Consider the following 20941-nt stretch of genomic DNA (forward strand, 5'->3'; position numbering starts at 1 on the left):
TAAAAATTTACAATAAAAAATAAAAACATAGACTCACAAAGTATATTAAATTACATATTTTATAAAATAAATTTTCCACTCAATTGTGTATTTTCTTCTAAAATAATTACATGTACATTATTATACTAATTTTCGATATTTGCTGCTCTTGAACTTAAATAAAATTTTCTATGAAATTAAATATGATTAATATATTTATATCTAAAAGACAGGCTCTCTCTACGTCAGGCATTGGAAGTCGAAACTGTTTGTCTTGAAATTCTTCCTACCTCGTCGCATTCTTTCTTGTGTTTTTCTACTATTTGTCTTCCCATTTCTTATTTTTACGTAGATCTGAAAACCCTCAATCTTAGTGTCAAAAAGACAACCTCAAATCTTTGTTTCTTGTCTCCGCAATCAAATTTGAGTTGAACTGAGTCAATCAGATGGCCGGCCGTTACGATCCTAATCCTTTTGATGAGGAAGAAGTTAATCCATTCTCTGTAAGTTCTCTGCATAAACACTTCCACTATATTGTTTGTAAAACGAAAATGTTTCCTTTTTAATTGCTGGACTGAGGAGTTTGAGTTTGAAGAGGGTTTTTTTTTATAAAGTTGAGTGTTTGGTTGTGATGAGTTGACTATTGTTTTGGTGGGTTTGGTTCTGTTATCGGAGGTACAAGTTTGGTTGACTTTATGGCTGGAACCAATCTCTTGCCGTGTCAGTTGGAAAGGATTAGAAATTGAAGCCTGTAGCTGAATCTCCAACAGGAGATTTATGCTAGAATAAAATTTGGAAGTGGCCGGTGCCATTAGGGTTTTAATAGTGTTACTGACACGATTTTGGTGGTGCCTCATAAGCTTTCACTTGTGTGGCGGATAGTGATGTGTAGAATGAGGTGGTGGAGTGGAATATTTGGGGTGAAGCTTGAGACTTGAGTGGCCTGGGTGGCTTCATAATTTGCATTTTCAGAAGTTGGGTTCTACTGGGAGCTTTGAGAGTTGGAAAAACTAGGAGAGGACTGGGTTGGGGAACTGCATTGAAGGCATATGTGAACATTTCACGATTTTACTGGGCTGAACATTTTGCCAGTTGAATTTAGTTAATCTATCAAGTTTCGTCCAAATTTTTTATGTCAAACTTAATCAGAAGAGAGAACTACCTGATAGTTATTGATATTAATGTGAGCGCCTGACCGGGCAGCTTTGTGATTCTGATGTGAGCTTACATAGATCTTACTTTAATCTCTTTGATATGTGTAGGTCAGTTTTATTAATGGAGTAGAATTGGAAAGCCTCTATTTTGTTGGTAGTGTTCATGCATTTGATAATTTTGTTTTCTGAAACTAGGATGGAGGGGCTAGAGGAAAAGGAACGGGTCAATCGAATTTCAGTGGTGGTGCATTTTACACGACGGTTAGTTCATCTTTATTTTGATTCCTTGTTGTTAAAGGGTCTCACACAAATTTTCTGACTTTAGATCCGTAAATTCATGACTTGAAACGAGACAATGTATTCGATCAATTGTCAATCTAGCCCTTGCTTTTTCCGCCTTTTGCAGTCTTTTGCTAATGTTTGTCTACTTAATTTCTGCACATCGTATAACTTTAAAGATGCTCCTTTCACACTAAATTGTGTTGTTCTTTGTTTTCAGAGTTCTGGTAGTGTTCCTCCGGTGACAAATTCAAGGCTTTCACCCCTTCCTCCAGAACCTGCTGATTTCTACAATCCTACTGCCCCTGTTGATATTCCTCTTGATAGTGCTGGGGTGCAACTTTTTACTTGTTGAACATGATACCTCATTGTTTCATTGGTGGTTCTTGATACCCGAACTTTCATCTTGTAATCAAAGTAAATTTCAATTGCAGGATTTGAAGAAGAAAGAGAGAGAGCTGCAGGCAAAGGAAGCTGAATTGAAAAGGAGGGAGCAGGTTTGTAAGAAATTGAAATCAATACATTTCATCTTACTCACTGAATCTCGACAACGTTTCCAAAATGATACAATTATATGACATTGCTTGAGAATTTTATGAAAAAAACCCTTTCCAAAGGGAGACAATTGTGATATTTTTATTTGAGAATTTTATGAGTTTACTGCTTTCTTGTAACCATTCAATTGGTAGTGCCGTGATTCTGGATACAATGGAAAACCAAACCATGGTAATTTCTATATTTTGCATACTTGATGAAGGAATTCAGATTTCCTACTTCTGTGTGGGAGAACAGTAACAAATTTGTTTTTGTTTTGTCAAGTAGGAAGTAAAACGGAAAGAAGAGGCTGCTGCACGGGGTAATATGTCTCTGCTCTAGTGTTATTCTTATTTCTTATTTCCTCTGCAATGCACTTTTTTTTTTTTTGATAAGAGACTAAATATTATTAATACTAAAAGAAGTTTTACAAAGATGGCGGATAAGAAATCCGCATTTCGACTAAGTGCATATTATCATAAGCATTAAGCGATTTCGATCATGCCCAAACATATTTCCATTCCCTACTTATATCAGAAATAGATAAATGCCTAAATTCCTTGACAGTTATTGTCCAGCTGGCAACCGTGAACCTTATCTTTTCCCAGACCTCCTCCGTGCCGGACGCTTTGTCTTGAAATATTATTTTGTTTCTCTCCAGCCATATGGACCATAGCGTGCAGTGTATGACTAGAGGTAGGAATGTCATTAATCTTCTGTTATTGAAATCTCCCAGCTCCATTATGATCAATTCCGCAGCATTCCTCGGGACTACCCACTGAAATCCCATGTGTAGCAACACTTTTGTCCAAATTTCTCTCGCAAAAGAGCAATGCACAAGCAAGTGATCTTGGTTTTCTTCATGTTTCTGGCATAAGGCACACCAATTCGGACACAGCAAACATAATGGCCACCTTCTTTGGATGGAATCGCACGTGGGTAGTTTCCCCAGAGCAACAGTCCACGCGAAAACACGCACTTTCTGAGGGATCAGTACTTTCCAGATTCGGGTGAAACATGGGAAGTAAGGAAATGATATGATAGGGAAGAAAGAATTATAAAAAGATTGTACAGAGAAGAGTCCCGTGCTATCACCCAGCCATACCCTAAAATCCTCCACACCCCTCTCTAGTCTAGTCAACTGTAGGACCCCTAATAAGGTAGTTAATTCGCCCACTTCGACCTCATTCAAATTTCTCCTAAACCGAATATCCCAGTGTAATGTACTATTTGTTCCCTCAGAATGTGTGGCCAAAAAGCTGATAACCGATTTATGTGGACTAGTGCAAACCCTATAAAGAGAAGGAAATCTCTCGGCAAATGACTCTCCCCCCTCCCAAACATCTTCCCAGAATCGTAACATATTACCTTCTCTGATTACCGCCCTCACCAAAGGAATAAAAATGGGGTAAATTCGAGAGATAAATTTCCACGGGCTCTTAAAAGTTGTTATCCTCGCCAACTCCGCATCCCATCCATTCTGTTGCATACCATAAATGCTTATAATCACTTTCTTCCATAAAGCATCTCGTTCCAAGGATCCTCGCCACCACCACTTCCCCAACAAAGCTCTATTTCTGAACCCTATATTCCCCACACCCAATCCACCTCTGTCCTTAGGCATAGTAACCTGTTTCCAACCGACAATATGACAATGCGTTTCCCCATCTGCCCCATCCCACAAGAAATCTCTCATCAGCTTTTCCGTCATTCTTTCCACCCTTCTCGGCACTTTGAACAATGACATGTAATAAGAAGGCAACGAGCTCAACACTGATTGTATCAAAACCAATCTTCCACCTTTGGAAAGGTAGCTCTTTTTCCATGAAGCCAATTTCCTTGCCATTTTTGATAAAACCGGTTCCCAAAATTCAATCTTCGTCGGGTTACCACCCAAAGGAACCCCTAGGTACTGTATTGGCAAAATTTCTTTTTTACATCCAATCTCTTGTGCCAAAGCAACAACTTCATCATCCGGATAGTTAATACCCATAACCATTGTTTTTTCCAAATTGATTTTCAAACCTGAATGAAGCCCGAATTGATTTAATATATCCACTAGTGCGATCACATGCATCTTCGACTGGACCATAAATAAAGTATCATCCGCAAACTGTAAATGTGAGATCTCCACTTTCCTGCTCCCAACTTCGAGTCCTTTTACCTCATTCAATCCCTTTGCCTTGTCAACCATTCTCCCCAAAACATCAACAACCAAATTAAACAAAAAGGGGGATAAAGGATCTCCCTGTCGAAGTCCACGTTCCCCCTTGAATTTTCCCCTCGGCCTTCCATTAATAAAGACCGAGAAAGACACACTCGAAACACATCCCCTAATCCACCTCCTCCATCTACTCCCAAATCCCTTTCTATTCAAAACTAAATCAAGAAATCTCCAGTCAACATTGTCATACGCTTTTTCCAAGTCTACCTTGAGAATCCATCCTTTTTTCTTTTTCCTTCGGTAATCCTCTACCACCTCATTCGCAATTAGACAACAATCCAGAATCTGTCTCCCTTTAATAAAAGCACACTGTGTCTCCATTATAGTTCTATCCAAGGCTTTTTTAAGTCTGGTAGTCAACACTTTCGACACGATCTTGTACAAACTCGTTATCCTTAACTCTAATCGACTCTTGTTTCTTGGGGATGAGGCAAATATATGTTTCGTTTGTGATACCATTCACCACCCCACTCTCATGGAATTCCTCAAACACTCTCCTCAAGTCTTCCTTAACTGTTTCCCAATTATGTTTGAAAAAAGCCATTGTGAAACCATCGGGGCCCGGTGCTTTGTCACCATCACAGTCGAACACTGCTTTTCTAATCTCATCCTCTGAGAATAAATTCTCCAGTTCTTGTGCCTCCGTCATCTCGATAGGACACCAATCAACTCCTTCGATCACCCCGCTCCCTATCCCTTCTGCTTTTCGGTAAAGATTCTTATAGAAGCCAAGAATATGTTCCTCAATCTGCCTCTCCTCAGTGATCATAGTGCCATCCTCCATCATTATTTTTTCTATCGTGGACTTGTTCCTTCGGTTAGTCAAAAGTGAGTGGAAAAAACTTGAATTTTGATCACCTTCCTGTAACCATTTGATTTTCGATCTCTGTTGATCCATTCGATTTTTGAGTAATGACACCGTTTCTAATTCACACCTCACTTTCTTCCTCTCTTCGTGTAAGTTTGTCGACCACTGTTGATCGGACTCTAATTCATCCAGTCTCTTTATCCTCGAAGTCAATTCAGTCAACCTAACACCCACATCCCCAAACACCTCACGATTCCACTTCGTTGCCTCATTTTTTATTCCTTTCAACTTAAGCATGAACTTATACCCCTCCCATCCTTGACTTTCCTGAATACCCCACCACATCTTCACCAGATCTCTAAACGAGTGGTGCGAAAGCCAAGCATTCTCAAATCTGAACGGTGTTGGACCCCACCGCACCTTACTAGTGTCAAGTACCACCGGACAATGATCCGATGTTGTTCTTGGTAACACCTTCTGCCTATATGTTTGAAACATGTCCCTCCATCCCTCGGAGAAAAGATATCTGTCTAGTCGACAGCAAATTGGATCTGCCCTCAGATTTGACCATGTATACTTCGCATTCAATAGAGGTGGGTCGTGAAGGCCCAACTCCTCTATCAAGCTGTCGAAGCACATCATACTAGCATTCAATGAGTTGCTATTGAGTTTTTCTCCTGAATTTTGGACGACGTTGAAGTCTCCTCCCAAGCACCAATTTGGCCCACAAATAGAGCTTAAACCTGCTAGTTCATCCCACGACATTTCTCTTTCTCTCGGGCGTACCGGTCCATAGATTGCAGAAAACCACCAATTTCGATCTTCGCTCCCATTGATTTGAACTGAGACCGAATGATTCCCTATCAGATTGTCACTCACCACAACCACCCTTGGATCCCACATAACAAGTATCCCCCCCGAACTCCCAACTGATGGCAAGTAAATCCACTCAACAAATCTTGATTTCCACAAACTAGCCACAAATCTTCTGTCAATCAACTCTTTCTTAGTTTCCAATATAACCACCAAGTCCGGTTTTTCCTTGCGGATTACTGCCCTCACAAGATCTCTCCTTTTTGCCGCCCCTCCTCCTCTTATATTCCAAATGCATATTTTCATAACAAAATTACAGCACCCCTTCATGTTGTTGCACGCTCATAATTTAATCCCCACTTCAACCTGCCTAACTCTTTTTTTAAACTTCCTGTTGACTTCTTCTCCTCATCCCCACAACTTCCCTCTTTATCTCTTACTCCACTTTGATCCATAATACCAGTTTTTTGTTGTGTAGTAGCCCGTGATGATTTATCTCTCTCGTTACCCGACAATTCCAAGTCAATTCCTGCCCCCCCCTCCCCCCACCCCACCTAATTCACCACTAGACAACCCCAAGACTGTGGCAGAAGGATGTAATAAACAATGAAGTGAATTAGAATGGTTCAAGGAAAGATTTGGATTACCAGTCAGTACCTTTCCTACATTGGGTGACTCGTTAACGCGTGGAATTTGCTCATTGTTAATCGTGTTGTCCTTCGACGGTGAGAAAAGTCCCTGCAGCAATGTTTCCTCCTCCACACCTTTAACTGATGCCTCTGTTTTGAATGAGACATGACTGTCGGAATCCGAGAAATAACACTCCTTCTGCTGCAGATCGTCATCGAACTCATTACTGTCATCCGCTTCAATGTCATGTAGTTCATGATCCTCCAGCGTGTGGCCAACAGCATCTCCCAGGAAATCTTCAACACCTTTATCTTCGGTTATTATGTTCTTGTTTCCTTTTGTTCTTCTGATGTAAAACTTCTTGGAGGCCTGGTGTTCTGATAATTTTTCTGTATTTCCTCCCACATTGGTCTGCATTTCGTCTTCCTTCTCATTCATCGAGTGAATCGGTGACTGTCTGAATTGTTGAACATCTGTTGGTACTACTCTTCTCAATATCTTGGTTACTTTTCCTTCCAATGCCGCCCCGGAATTCTCGTTTCCTGTATTTGTTCTGTTGTTGTTACTTGTTACCAAAGGACTCCTCTCTGTACTTTCACTATGTACTCGCGTCTCCTCTTGTTGCCCATTATCTGATTGACTATCCTTATTCACAGTATTTCCGGTGTTTTTCATGTTCTGAACGTTGCCGTTGCCCCATCCCGCAATCATCTTCTTGCCATTTATCAAAACCTGGGCGTAAGTTTGTCGCTCGTACTGCTCGTAGGCCTTTGAGTCGAAAGAATCTACACGGATTCTGATATCTAAGCTCCCCTCACCCACCTGCACCTTCATGTTATTGGTTATAAATCCTCCCGCAGTGCCCTTCACCTTTATCTTTGCTGATTCCAAGTCGTTAAAATGCAACGTATCCTTGCTGATCTCCAGCAATCCCCCACAACGATCCCCGATCATTGTGAATGTTTCCCTGGACCATAAATGCCATGGCATCCCATAAATGCTCAGCCAACTATTGCAACACCTGTCGACCGATTCATTGTTGTTAATGTCGGGCCTCCATTCCTCGAATGTCAAGGAGAAACCCCCGTCGAAGAATCCTCGTTGGAGCTTCAAGAAATATGAATATTCATCCGCACCTGATGGCCACCACACTGCTTTGTTTGCTTGGAAAGGAAATAAGTCTGGTAATTTGCTTGCAGGCTTTACCAGGACCTTTTGAATCTGCTCCCAAGTAATATTAGCTCTATTCTTTGTAACAATGAGTGCCTCGTGCCACAGTAGATTTTTTACGTTGACAACTTCTTCCTTATCTGTTATGGGTCCCTTTGTACCATCATATCGTCGTGGTTTATCTTCTTTCTCCACTATAATTCTTCGGATGATTTTGTGATCTTGATGTCTATTCGTTTGACGGTTCTTGCTGATATCGATTCCTGATAGCAATCTGTCCAAAGCTTCTGAAATTTTCTTCCATCCCACTGCTTTGAATCCGCTCGGCACTATTGTAATTTGTTTTCTTCCCCTTGCATCGAACTTATGAACTTCAACAAAGCTTCCTCGTTTGTTGCTGATTCGCTGTGCTGTGAATATTGCATTCGTTCCCCTATATCTCTGGAATTCCACTCTCGAGTATGTGTTGTTACTGAACTCCTTTAGTTTCGAACTTAACCATCTAGCCTCGCCACGTTCAAAGTCCATCATGTAGTTAGATCTCCTAGTGCTTTCGGCCCACCAAACGGATTTACCCCTATTTCCCAGTCTCAGTGTAAACATTTTGTGTTCCAGCTTAATAACCTCATCCTTCGCTACCGACCCATAGGTCAGGTTCCTGCTGTGCGGTGCAATCATTCTTCTGGTATCCAAAATCAACGGTGCGAACGTCTAAACCTTGAAATTGAAAGTCGCCGGCGGCCGGCTACCGGCGCCGGTTGTTCCGAAAGTAGCCGATCAACAATGCTCAGTTTTTGGACGAGATGATTGAGCAACAGTTTAACTCGTAAACTCGGATGCTGAAGGAGGGAGAGAGCATTTCAAAATTTTCTCTCTCTAGGGCTTCGAATTTTCACCACCCCTCTGCAATGCACTTTATCAACCACGAAACATACTTTGCCTTGTTTAGCTAGGAAAATAGATTTTATAGACAATATATTTTTTTACTATCATAACAAAATTGTGTTAGATACATAAATTGCAGGATGTATGTCCGATTTTACCCGACAAAATAGGATAACAGTGAACGTGTTTTTTCTTTTGCAAGTGAAATTTTCTGGATGTCTGAAGTTATTTCTGGTTTCTTTACAGCTGGTATTGTTATTGAGGAGAAAAACTGGCCTCCATTTTTTCCTATTATTCACCATGATATCACAAATGAAATACCAATTCATTTACAGAAGCTGCAATATGTCGCCTTCACAACCTTTTTGGGTATGTGAAATTGCAAGTTGAAGCTTTCTTGTCTTCTTGTTATGTGCAACTATGCTATTTTAGTCCCATGATTGTTCTCTCTCGATAAAATTTGTTAATAGTAGAACTTTGTTGAGGATAGAAAGTTGGTTTGTTTTACTGAACTGGAAGCTTCTTGTCTGATAATAAGTGTAAGGAAATGGTAAAGATATTTTTACCAGCATTAATTGGGTGACCATTTATGAAACGTCTGTCCTTTTTATTGCTTAAAAGTACTTAAATTTTTTTTTTCTTATATTATCGGCCATGTACATATACTACATAAAAATGCCCATTAAAATAAAATATCAACCAACTAGCATTTTGAAAGTCAAGTGAAATAATCATAAAAATGAAATCGTGAATTGTTTTACCCAACCTAAAAAGCAATAATTTGAAAAGTATAGCTCATACTAAACCTCCCAAAATCTCTCAAAAGCATAAATAAATTGTCTTAAAATCTTTAACGTAAATGATGAATCATAAATCATAAATGCGGAAAAAGTAGAAGCGCTGGTCCTCGGGTTGTGTGCACCTTCAGTCCAGTCAGATCATCCATCAAGATCTCCTTCAAACTAACCTGCATCCATCACACCTAGTGAGTTTAAAGACTCAACACACCATAATCTTTATAACAAATAATACGTATAAAATCACATGCAACAGTGAAAATACTTTTACGTAAAAACAACATTTTAATGACATGCAAACATAAACCTTAACTTTTTCCTTTTTCCTCAACATGGCATGACATAAAACCTTTTTCGTGATCATAAACATTTTCCTTTTCCTTTATTGAATTCAGATCGTTAATTGTGACTTTCCTCAAACCTCAAAAAGTCGATGGATCCATCTACATGAAACCGCAGTATTGGTCGGCGGGAGACACCAACAACACTCTCGCTGATCAACGGGGCCCTGACCTATCCTCTTTCGAATAGAATACGATCGTCGGGGCTCCCTCTGGGGCCTTTTCCCATAAATGGACTCCTTCTGGGCTTCTCCCCTCACGATATTTCCATTCTTACCTCAAACCTCGTACCTCAATAGTCACAATTACTTCACTTCCTTCAATGTTTACATTGTCATTACTTTATAAAATCATGCATGACATAACTTTTTTGTTTTTGAAACCAAGCATGCAACATGTTTTTTAAATGTCTTCCTTAAATCATAAAAATCCAATAAACATTTAAAACTCATACTTTCATCATGTAAACTTTCATAAACATTCACATCATAATATCACACAAACAACATTTAGAGCACTGCCATAACATTTACTAATTTTTCAGTGTAAAAAAACTGTTTTACCCTGGACGTAACATTTTACGTTTTGAATTTTTTCATGATTTCTTTGACTCTAACATGATCCAAATAATTATTTAAGCTCAAATTAAAATTCCCATAATTTTATTTAGCTTAAAACCTAGGCTTTTTAATTAATTCGTGATTAATCGTCTTGACGGCATTTTAATCCCGAAAAATCCCAAACTTTAATATAAAATTCCTAAACTCAAAACTTAAGTCTTTTTATATTATTTTAACCCTTATGAACCACGACTCGCCCCCGTGAGCCGTGTTTCGATTTATATTTGCTTTCAAAAACCCTAGACCTTCGTTTGAGTCACCAACGAGCCATGTTGGATTTCCATCGAGCCAAGCCCGAGCCACCCCGAGCCAAACCCTTCCTAACCCTTGTATGGATCATACTGGACAGCTATGACTCCACTAACCAGCCCCTGGCTCGAAGCATACGCCCTGCACCCTCACATCTCTCGGCCGAGAGTCCTTGACAGCATAGGACTCTCGTTTCACGCCTTACCCTGACCAACCGAGCCAGCCCTTGGACCCACCTCCCGCGCACCCTCCTAGGACCCTTAACCCTTGACCTAGCCCGTCCCGAGCCCCCTAAACCAGACCCTGACTCCCTGCGACTAGAATAGCGCAGCACGCCCTCTCGGGTGGGAGTCCTAGAATGGCTAGGACTCCTTCCCCAGCCCTTAACTCGAGTCCTAGCTTGACTAGGACTCTCCCCCTGACCCAACTATGACCCTGGCTAGCCCTGGTCCAAAGCCTAGACCAAGCCAAGGCCCTATGATCAAAACCGAACCCTATGATCCCTCATGACAGAAATTCGATTCCAGCTTTTGTTTGTTCGAGTTGCAGCGTGTGTGGTGTGTCTTAGGACTCTTTAAATCATGAAGAAACCACCCTTAACCCTTACCTAATCATGGCAGCCTCTAGCTGAGCAACATAAAAACATGAATTTGGGACATAAAACTATAAGTTAATGTCATGGCATGATGTAAAACGAAAATAATTCAAAAGGGATAATGTTTTTGCATGCAAACTTTAATCAAAACATTAATAGGATGTGATCGATGAGAAAAAAAGAGATGTATGGCGTGCCTTAGCGTTTTATACGTATGAATTAATGTTGACGACGAAGAACGGGGCAAGACCTTAGCTTGACACTACCTTGAAAGCTTCGAAACCTCCTACACTTTGCCGTGTGTGTTGTGTGTTTTTGGGGTGAAAATTCAGAAAAAGAGGCGTGAGTTATTGTGACAAGGTGGGAGGGTTTAAACACTTTAAATACTAAATTAGGCACTAACAAGGCTTAGGCCCATTAAGCCCTCCAATTAGGTCCACTAGTGTTTGATTAGGAATTAATTAAAATATTATCATACTTTTGTTTAAATAAATTTGTGAATTTATTAGCCGGGTTGCCAAAAAGGTTCATATTTTTGTTAAAAAACTAAAACCGATAAAATTTACGTCCCGACATATAAAATCACCTCAAAACCCCTTATTTTAAAAAATATGAAAAATCAACGACAATATTTTAAACAACTAAAAATAATTATTTAACAAAAACATTTTGCGTTTTTCAGCTTCAGTCTCTGTTCTTCGATCACAACTTTGATGATCCTTAAAAATACAGTTTCATGCATAATGATAATAAAGTCCTAATTAACATATAAGCGTGTATGTCACATAATCAATTAGCAATTAAAATCAATTAATTACTCATTTTTCATATTTCCGTAGATTTGCATGCAGTTGGATTACGTCGTCTTAATTTCAACATTAAGGTTGACCATGTTTTCTCCCTGTGTTTTTTTTTTTTTTTGCATTTTCCATTTTTCTTTGGTCATAAATCCTTTTTCGGTAGAGGTTATTGGAGAGATTTTGGTATATTTTGCACTGGTTAGATTTATCAAATTTTATAATGTGTGATTTCTTTCTGTATCGAAAGGTTTTAAATGTCTTGAGATGTTTGAACTGCGAGATTCCTCCTTTATCTTTCCAATATGACTTATATTAATGGTCACTGGTATGATGTTGTATTGGTGGTGATAGGACTCTCCTTTTGTCTTCTATGGAATTTGATAGCTGTGACTACTGCGTGGATTAAACAGGGAGGTTTGTATTCAAGTTTTATTATTATTAATTATTGTTGTAGCAGGTTTTTGGATTCAATGTTCCTAACTTAATCTTCTGGCTTCTAGATGCAAAGATATGGTTTCTTGCCATTATCTACTTCATATCTGGGGTTCCCGGAGCTTATGTGTTATGGTATCGTCCACTCTACCATGCTTTTAGGTACGTACATCCATTCTTTTGCAAAACCTGCATGTACGATTTTGAATTTGCATAGTTTCCTTTTGTATTTAATAACACGGGAAATACAGAAGGTTAAGGCTGCAAACATGTTCGTCATGTGACTTAAAATGATTTTATTTTGACATGTTTTTACTATTTGGGAAAATGAAATGGTGCAAATTGCAATGACTAGTATCTCATTCAATCATATAATCTTTGAAATTATCGTTCAATGAACTACAGATGTTATCAAGAATGGATGAAAAATCACTGATGTCTGTAGTTTAACTACCATCTGTGTTATATTTGCAGAAATGAAAGCGCTATGAAGTTTGGGTGGTTTTTCTTGTTTTACTTGGTAAGTTTTCTCAATTGCTTGCCATGACTTCTATCTTTCGCAACCAACTAAATGATAACTTTTTGTTTTATCCATTGATAGCTTCACATTGGTTTCTGTATCTTCGCCGCTGTTGCGCCTCCCGTAGTTTTTAGAGGAAAATCTCTGGCGTGAGTTTGCTTTCTGTTATGTATTGCTAGTTTGCTATTGTTTTATTTAATTTTTAAGTCCACTTATTAGCTTTTTCAATTTATTACCTTCAAGTTTTAATTGTGTTTGTTCAGAGGTATTCTTCCGGCTGTTGACCTCGTAGGCAAGCATATACTGGTTGGGGTAAGTTCAATCTCCAGTAGACGGTGTTTATGGATGCGATTCTATTTGTAACACTGTTATAGTTTAGTCACCTTATAAAAGATGCTTCCCTTGGTACTGACTTTTTATTTCTTTGGTTTAGATTTTCTACTTCATTGGGTTCGGATTATTTTGCCTCGAGTCAGTTCTCAGCATTTGGGTTATTCAGGTCTAACATGTTTTCTTATTCTTTTGTACTGTTGTATCGATTTTCTTGAAAATATTGAGAGAACACCATAGCATGATGTAATCTGTATTATTTACTGTTGTTGACTTCTCGTTTTTCAGCAAGTATACATGTATTTCCGAGGCAGTGGTAAAGCCGCTGAGATGAAACGCGAAGCTGCAAGGGGCGCTCTTAGAGCTGCAATCTAACATATCCATCATGATTCCTTGAGAATCCCAGAAAATCTACTCGACTCCGCTGATTTGGGATACTGTTCTGTGCTAGCTCTTGAGGAGGAGGTTCTGCAGAGAAAATCTGTGTATGTAAAGCTTATTCAATGATGTATTGATGAGTGTTCTTTTCTTGATTTGATTTGATTTAACTTTTTTTTTTTTGGTTTTGTTTTGTGAGAAGACTAGGAATACTGTCTCGTTGTTAAAATCATTGTTGTTTGTACAATCATAGTTTGACATCTGTTCCTGATTTTGCTTCATTTTTGTCCGTATCAATTCATCGATTGGAGCCCTGAAACAAATGGATTTTTTCTGTTTTGTTTGTAGTAATATCTGAAAAATGGTTTTATAAATTAACTATGAATCTATGATATGCATATATAAAAGTAGATTAGAAATTTTATAATGATAGAATTGACTCGAGGAATTATGAAAATTTGAAATAGAATTATGGTTGCATGGATGAACATTGATAAAGATTGCTCACTGGAACATGCAAGATTCATCTTCTATAATTTTTATGAGTATTTCCAAAAATTCAACCGAATTTTATGGGGGTGTTTGATCTCTGACTTAACCAAGAGAGAGTTGGCAACTTTCTACAAAGTATTCAAGAACCGCTGTTAATTTACATGATCGTTTAATCTGAAGTCCGTGCTTAAATTATGTGAAAGCTCCTGATAGTGTAGGAACTAACTTGCAATTACACATGATTCATAAATTAAAGGCTAGAAGAATTCCGGCTGGCGTCGACGGACCCGATTATCTTCTCGTGTAAGCGAGCTCCAGAACAAGCAACTATTTCTAAGTACACACCTCTTGAAAAGTAGAGTGGATGATCTCCGGCATGAGTAACTACGCCACCAGCTTCTTGAATAATGACACCGGCTGCATGATCCCATATCTTTTCCTCGTAACCTGATCGCGCAAACTTCATGAATATTTCGGCATCTCCTCTGGCTGTGGCTGCATAGTTCACCATTTAATACAAACATAATGGTTGGTTCCTGTAGTTCTTATGAACTGAGGTTTCCATGTAGACTAAACTCTGGTATTATTATGATCTATGAACCGAAAGCAAGAAACTTGAATTTATAAAGATTTTGTACAAAATTTTTAATTAGTGGAAGTTAAAGACATAGAAGCCACAACAAGAAAAGGTATAATGAAATAAGATCGATATCTGCAACAAAGGTGACAATCAAAATCTTGTGACAATCAAAGGCAAGGGAAGATCACACTGCTTCCTCACTTTGGAACTATGCTGGAAAACTGACAATGGGCTGAAAAAGCCCATTATTTTTAAAGGCCCTTTCACTTGGATGCTCTTATTGGGCTATGTAGTTTATTTTAATGGCCACGATGGATATCAATGAGCCCAATTATGATTCGATTTTCATGCCTTCGAATCTGAAAAGCGACTAGGGAATTTAAACGGAGCGACTGCACTGAATTGCCTCTTTCGAGTGGGCTTGGCGTTTAAGTGAGGCAGATTGAGTATCTTTTTGAAAAGAATGGCGGCCGGCGGCGGAGGAGTGGTGAAAGAGGTCAAATCAAAGGCTGAACTTGACAGCGCCATCGGCGGCGGAACTCCTGTGATTCTACACTTTTGGGCTTCGTGGTGCGATGCCTCCAAGCACATGGATCAAGTCTTCTCTCATCTCTCGACGGATTTCCCTCTCGCTCACTTCCTACGGGTATAAGATATATTAATGTTGTATACCGATACAGTTTTTGTCTGATTATTAACCGTGGATATATTTGAAATTAAATCTTGCCCTAATTATTTCCCCTGCATATTGAATTTAAAAATAAAGTACTATCAAGCAGTTGTTAGCTAATGATATTCTTTGGTTGTGTCGTTGAGAGCTGTTAAATCGACTTTGCTTGATTTACATTAGTTTCAAGTTCAAGTCGAAGAATTAAAAAAGAATTGTGCAGTTATGGTAAACGCAATTTTTGACGTGAGTTACTAAGATACAAGTTTTTATCCAAAGTCTGAGGAGAACAAATTCTTTTGGCCTAAATTAGGTGAAAATTCTGGAGTTGCAGGGGGTGGATTGTGGAAAGAAAAGACATCAAGATTTTTGGGTACCTATGTCTCCTGTTTCTACAGAACTACTTTTTTTCTCACTTAGAGCTATATCTATAAGATGAGAGTTAATCAACGGAGCTGAAGCTTAATATGTAACCCTGAAAGTCGGTAGAAATTGTTTATGATATGCATACCTGCACTTTAGGTTTTGTTACCCACTGACAGGCTTTGGATTCACAGTTCCAGGAATCAACAATTGACATGAGTTTACTCACTAAACAGTGCATTTTATCTTCTCCTGTGTCATCCATGCACCACACGTCCATCCATTTGCAGATATCCGACACTGCTATGGTTATACCATATACATCCCTATCAATAGTGTCACAGCCTCCATTATTTGCTTTGCAATAAAGTATTTGCCTTGCCTACTGATGAAAAAACCTCTGTGTTGTGTCATCACATTGCTTGGTCTTGATCATTGCCAGCAAACTTTCCTTCCTCATTCACCGCCTCCAAAACCTTACATCAGATGTTCAAATCCATTCATTGACTCACTCATGCATCGCCTTTCTAGTTTACAATAGTGGGGTGTTTGTGGATGTGCTGGTGGTTGTGGTTTTGGTGGAGGGGGAATTGCAAACTGAAGATAGCCTAGTGGATAGTAGACCAAGGGAGAGGGAGAGGGATAATTTCTTGTTTTTTTCTTTCCGTAGATTGAACATGAGGCGATTGTTACAATGGTGGGCCACTGAGAGAAATTGGGGGCGATACAGTATCTACTGTGTGAAAATACTCATTCTCATAACTGGAGAAGGATCAGTCCAATCATATCTTTGTAAAGTACTTAAAGTTCTGAATTATATTTGGGTACACTTGTTTAGCTACTGTTGGTTTGTATATTTCGTAGATATGTTGGTCCAAACAATGTAAAGGCTATGCACAAATTTATTCAGATTTTCTCTGTTCCCTTTCTTTTCTTTTTGGAGTTGTTAGGTATCTACAAACTGCCTGGTCCTGTTCTATTGATTGTTGATCAAACAAGAGCTATTAATTTGGTGTTCTTAATGAGAACATTGATGGAATTGAAAATTTGAGTGGTTGTCTTGTCAATCGAAGACAATTTGGAGAAGGTGCTTCATGCGCTGGAGAATTCAGAAACTCAAACAGAAATTTATTTCAAATCTAGACCTCGTTGAAGTTTGCAGCAATCCAAGTGCAAAATTTAAAGATTAAGAGTAGTAGCAAATTGGAATGCTGAGAAGAGGATACCCATTAACTTGATGGCTTCTAAGATCTGATACTAGGTTGTGTTTGTCCGCAAGAGGAGAAGGAAGCTAATATTTTTTTATGTGTAATGTAAGATGGGTTAAAGTAAAGCTTCCTGATCACTTTTGAACATTTTAGTTGGAAATGAGGCTACAATTCTGATATTTTTCTTTTTGTTTGTCCTGTTTTCTGTTAATTATTTTGTCCTTTAAGCATGTTTTGATCTTTATCGAGTTGATAATTTTTCTTAAACTATTGGCTAGTGTGCCCATTGCTGACATAATTTTATTCTGGTATTATAGGTTGAGGCCGAAGAACAACCAGAAATTTCTGAGACGTATTCTGTTTCTGCTGTCCCATATTTTGTGTTCTTTAAGGTAAAAGAAAAGGGATGTTTTATTTATTTTTTCCCTGTGTGATATTCAGTTGCCATAGATATGTTTGGATTTTTTGAGAAGTTCTTGGGAACTTCATGTGATATTTTGAAAAATATGGCCAGTCCTTCCCTGTGTGATAGTTGCCATAGATATGTTGGATGTTTTTAGTTTTTGAGAAATGTAATATTTCAAAATATGCCCAGTCCTTCAGTTATTACCTTTTCCATTTGTTTGCCGCTGCGCAATTTTTTAATTCTTGATGGAAATCACATTTTCTTGAATTCATGAACCTTTATCCATTATATTCAACTATACAACCCACTCCTGCTAAATGCACATATCTCGTTTGACACACTTTTTCTCAATGGTAACAGTTGTGAAGGCCTCCTGCTCAACTTTAATACTCTTTTAATAGATCTATTTATTTTTGTCACATTAGGGTGGCAAAGCAGTTGATACCTTAGAAGGTGCTGACCCATCGAGTTTGGCCAACAAGGTTGCAAAAGTTGCAGGCTCAATCATTCCTGGGGAACCTGCAGCTCCTGCTAGTCTTGGCATGGCTGCTGGTCCTGCTGTCCTTGAATCAGTCAAGGCTTTTGCTAAAGAAACTCATGCTTCTGAAAATGGTAGCCAATTACTTTCTGGTACAAGTGATGGCCTCAAGAAGAGGCTTCAGGAGCTTGTTGATTCTCACCCAGTCATGCTTTTCATGAAAGGAAACCCCGAGTCCCCTCAGTGTGGTTTTAGTAAAAAAGTGGTTGATATTTTGAGAAAAGAGAAGGTCGAATTTGGAAGTTTTGATATTTTAGGTGATAACAAAGTTCGCGAGGGACTGAAGAAATTTGCAAACTGGCCAACATTTCCTCAGCTTTACTGCAAGGGGGAACTAATTGGCGGAAGTGATATTGCCATTGCCATGCACGAAAGCGGTGAACTCAGGGACGTTTTTAGGGACCACGGAATTCAAATATTGGACAACAAGGTGCTCACTGGACCTGATGTAGGAAAAGGCGGCACCGTGGACCCTTCAGGTTTGAGTGCAGCTACAACTTCCCGTTTGCAGACCCTCATTGATTCAGGTCCAGTTGTGTTGTTTATGAAGGGAAAACCCGATGAACCACGTTGTGGTTTTAGCCGGAAAGTAGCAGACATCCTCAGACAGGAGAAAATTAAGTTTGAGAGTTTTGACATTCTTATGGATGATGAAGTTCGTCAAGGGCTCAAAATATACTCAAACTGGTCCAGCTATCCTCAGCTATACATAAAGGGTGAACTTATAGGTGGATCAGACATATTGTTGGAGATGCAACAGAGCGGAGAGCTAAAGAAGCTTCTAGCTGAAAAAGGGATCCCATTTGGAGAGACACTCGAAGATCGTCTGAAACAGCTTGTAAATTCTTCATCTGTCATGCTCTTTATGAAAGGTACCCCGGATGCTCCAAAATGCGGCTTCAGCTCCAAGGTCGTGAACACACTTAAGGAAGAGGGAGTGGATTTTGGATCTTTCGATATTCTTAGTGATGACGAAGTGAGGCAAGGATTGAAGTCATTCTCGAACTGGCCCACTTTTCCGCAGCTATACCATAAAGGAGAGCTGATAGGAGGGTGTGATATTGTGATGGAGATGCGTAAAAATGGTGAACTGAAGGATACCTTGTCCGATTGAGTAAACGGTACGAGTCATAGACGTTTGTCTACCTTGGCGTGTTTCGTAATTTTTCGACGATGGTTGAAGCTGTAGACATGTTTATCGTGTAGTTTGACAATTTTTAGCATTTCCTTCTTAAAATGTTATAAAAGCATGGCAAGAGTATTCTGCCGTTGGTGTTTTAAATATGGTTAAAGGATCAGTTATGAACTTTGATTTTAAAAAATAGAATGGAGTAATATGGTCACTCACTGTATTTCTGGTCATTAGTCTGATTCTGTTCCAAATCAGATTTTAGTTGGACCCTTAATATTGGAATCAAAGCTGACTCGTCGGCAATGGTATTAACACCTATGGAATTTTTTAATTCATTTTCAAGAAGTATGAATTCTAAAATTTATCACTTTAGTCACATTTCTCATCAATTTTCGTACAAACGATACAATTCTATTTCTTGAATGGGGTTCTGCAGGCCAGCATAAAGTAGGCACAGAGCGAGCGAGCCCAAGGTGAAGCCCAATCTGTAAAGAAAAGGAAAACCCGATCCAAATAATATTACGCGCGCTTGAATTCAGTTTCACTTTCTTCGCAGTTTCACTTCCTGAAGCCCAAGCCCTCGACTCCGTTTACATAATTATCTTTTCTATATAAAAAAAAATCACATTTTTCATAATTCTTTTTTATAATTTTGTTTGTGTTGTGAAAAAGTAAAAATTTACGGTAAAAAGTAAAAATCTCAAACTCTCAAAATTATCAAACTACACACTTTATAATATTTTTCTCTCAACTCAATTGTTGTTTCATTCACAAATGAGTGCTCTATTTATAGAGTTTCATATACAAATATTCCAAAATAAATTACCTCATTACATACATCATCACACACTAATTTTCAATATTCAACACCTAATTTTACCTAATTTTCAACATTCAACATTCAACATACATATTTTAATATTATATTTTCAACACTCCCCCTTGTGATGATGATCATAATGATTGTCTTCATTACGTGTTTTTATACTGCCTCGTTAAAAACCTTACTTGGAAAAACCCATTGGGATAAAAACCATAGTAAGGGAAAAAGAGTGCAGTCACGTAAACTCCCCCTGATGTTGACATGAACAGTTCTTCACAAATTTCGTAGATTGCGCATCCCAATATTATATATGTGCTTTCTGAATATTGACGTAGGAAGTGCCTTTGTGAAGAGATCTGATGAGTTTTCACTTGATCGAATGTGACGAACATCAATACATTTATTCTTCTCAAGCTCCTTGGTGAATGCGAAGAACTTAGGAGGAATATGTTTAGTTCTGTCGCTTTTTATGTATCCTTCTTTCATTTGAGCAACACATGCAGCATTATCTTCATATAGTATCACAGGTTTCTCATCGAATGATAATCCGCATGAGATTTGGATATGTTGGGTCATTGATTTTAACCACACACATTCACGACTTGCTTCATGTAGTGCAATAATCTCAGCATGATTTGATGAAGTAGTTACGAGCGTTTGTTTCTGTGAACGCCAAGAAATTGCAGTGCCTCCATGAGTAAATACATATCCAGTTTGGGAACGTGCCTTGTGTGGATCAGATAAGTATCCAACATCAGCATAACCAATCATACTTGAATTAGCATCTTTTGAATACAAAAGTCCCAAGTCTGTCGTTCCTCGTAGATAACGGAATATATGTTTAATTCCGTTCCAGTGTCTCTTTGTTGGATATGTGCTAAATCTTGCCAACAGATTTACGGCAAAAGATATATCAGGCCTTGTACAATTTGTAAGGTACTTAAGGGCACCGATGGCACTTAGATATGGTACTTCTGGACCAAGAATATCTTCATCATCTTCACATGGACGGAATGGATCCTTTTCTATGTTTAATGATCTAACAACCATTGGAGTACTTAGAGTATTTGCTTTATCCATATTAAAACGTTTAAGGATCTTTTCTGTATAATTTGTCTGGTGAACAAACATTCCACATTCTTTTTGTTCAATTTGTAAACCCAGACAATACTTGGTTTTTCCAAGATCCTTCAT

The 20941-nt window shown here is 38.6% G+C and overlaps 2 protein-coding genes across 2 annotated transcripts; both read left to right on the plus strand.

Moving 5' to 3' along the window:
* The first annotated feature begins 259 nt into the window (after positions 1 to 259).
* On the plus strand, positions 260 to 13887 carry LOC140820914 (secretory carrier-associated membrane protein 1-like). Its single transcript, XM_073181294.1, has 13 exons — positions 260 to 482; positions 1329 to 1394; positions 1633 to 1746; positions 1847 to 1909; positions 2235 to 2268; positions 8723 to 8845; positions 12230 to 12292; positions 12379 to 12472; positions 12785 to 12830; positions 12912 to 12979; positions 13094 to 13142; positions 13264 to 13329; positions 13449 to 13887. Exons 1-13 carry the CDS (start codon positions 426 to 428, stop codon positions 13533 to 13535), a joined length of 930 nt encoding a protein of 309 aa, XP_073037395.1. The 5' UTR covers positions 260 to 425; the 3' UTR covers positions 13536 to 13887.
* Positions 13888 to 14985: 1098 nt separating this feature from the next.
* On the plus strand, positions 14986 to 19154 carry LOC140820905 (monothiol glutaredoxin-S17-like). Its single transcript, XM_073181280.1, has 3 exons — positions 14986 to 15256; positions 17166 to 17240; positions 17680 to 19154. Exons 1-3 carry the CDS (start codon positions 15074 to 15076, stop codon positions 18904 to 18906), a joined length of 1485 nt encoding a protein of 494 aa, XP_073037381.1. The 5' UTR covers positions 14986 to 15073; the 3' UTR covers positions 18907 to 19154.
* Positions 19155 to 20941: the final 1787 nt, after the last annotated feature.

This window comes from Primulina eburnea, unplaced genomic scaffold (assembly GCF_022965805.1).
Source record: "Primulina eburnea isolate SZY01 unplaced genomic scaffold, ASM2296580v1 ctg291_ERROPOS245047, whole genome shotgun sequence".
NCBI classification, from domain to species: Eukaryota; Viridiplantae; Streptophyta; class Magnoliopsida; order Lamiales; family Gesneriaceae; genus Primulina; species Primulina eburnea.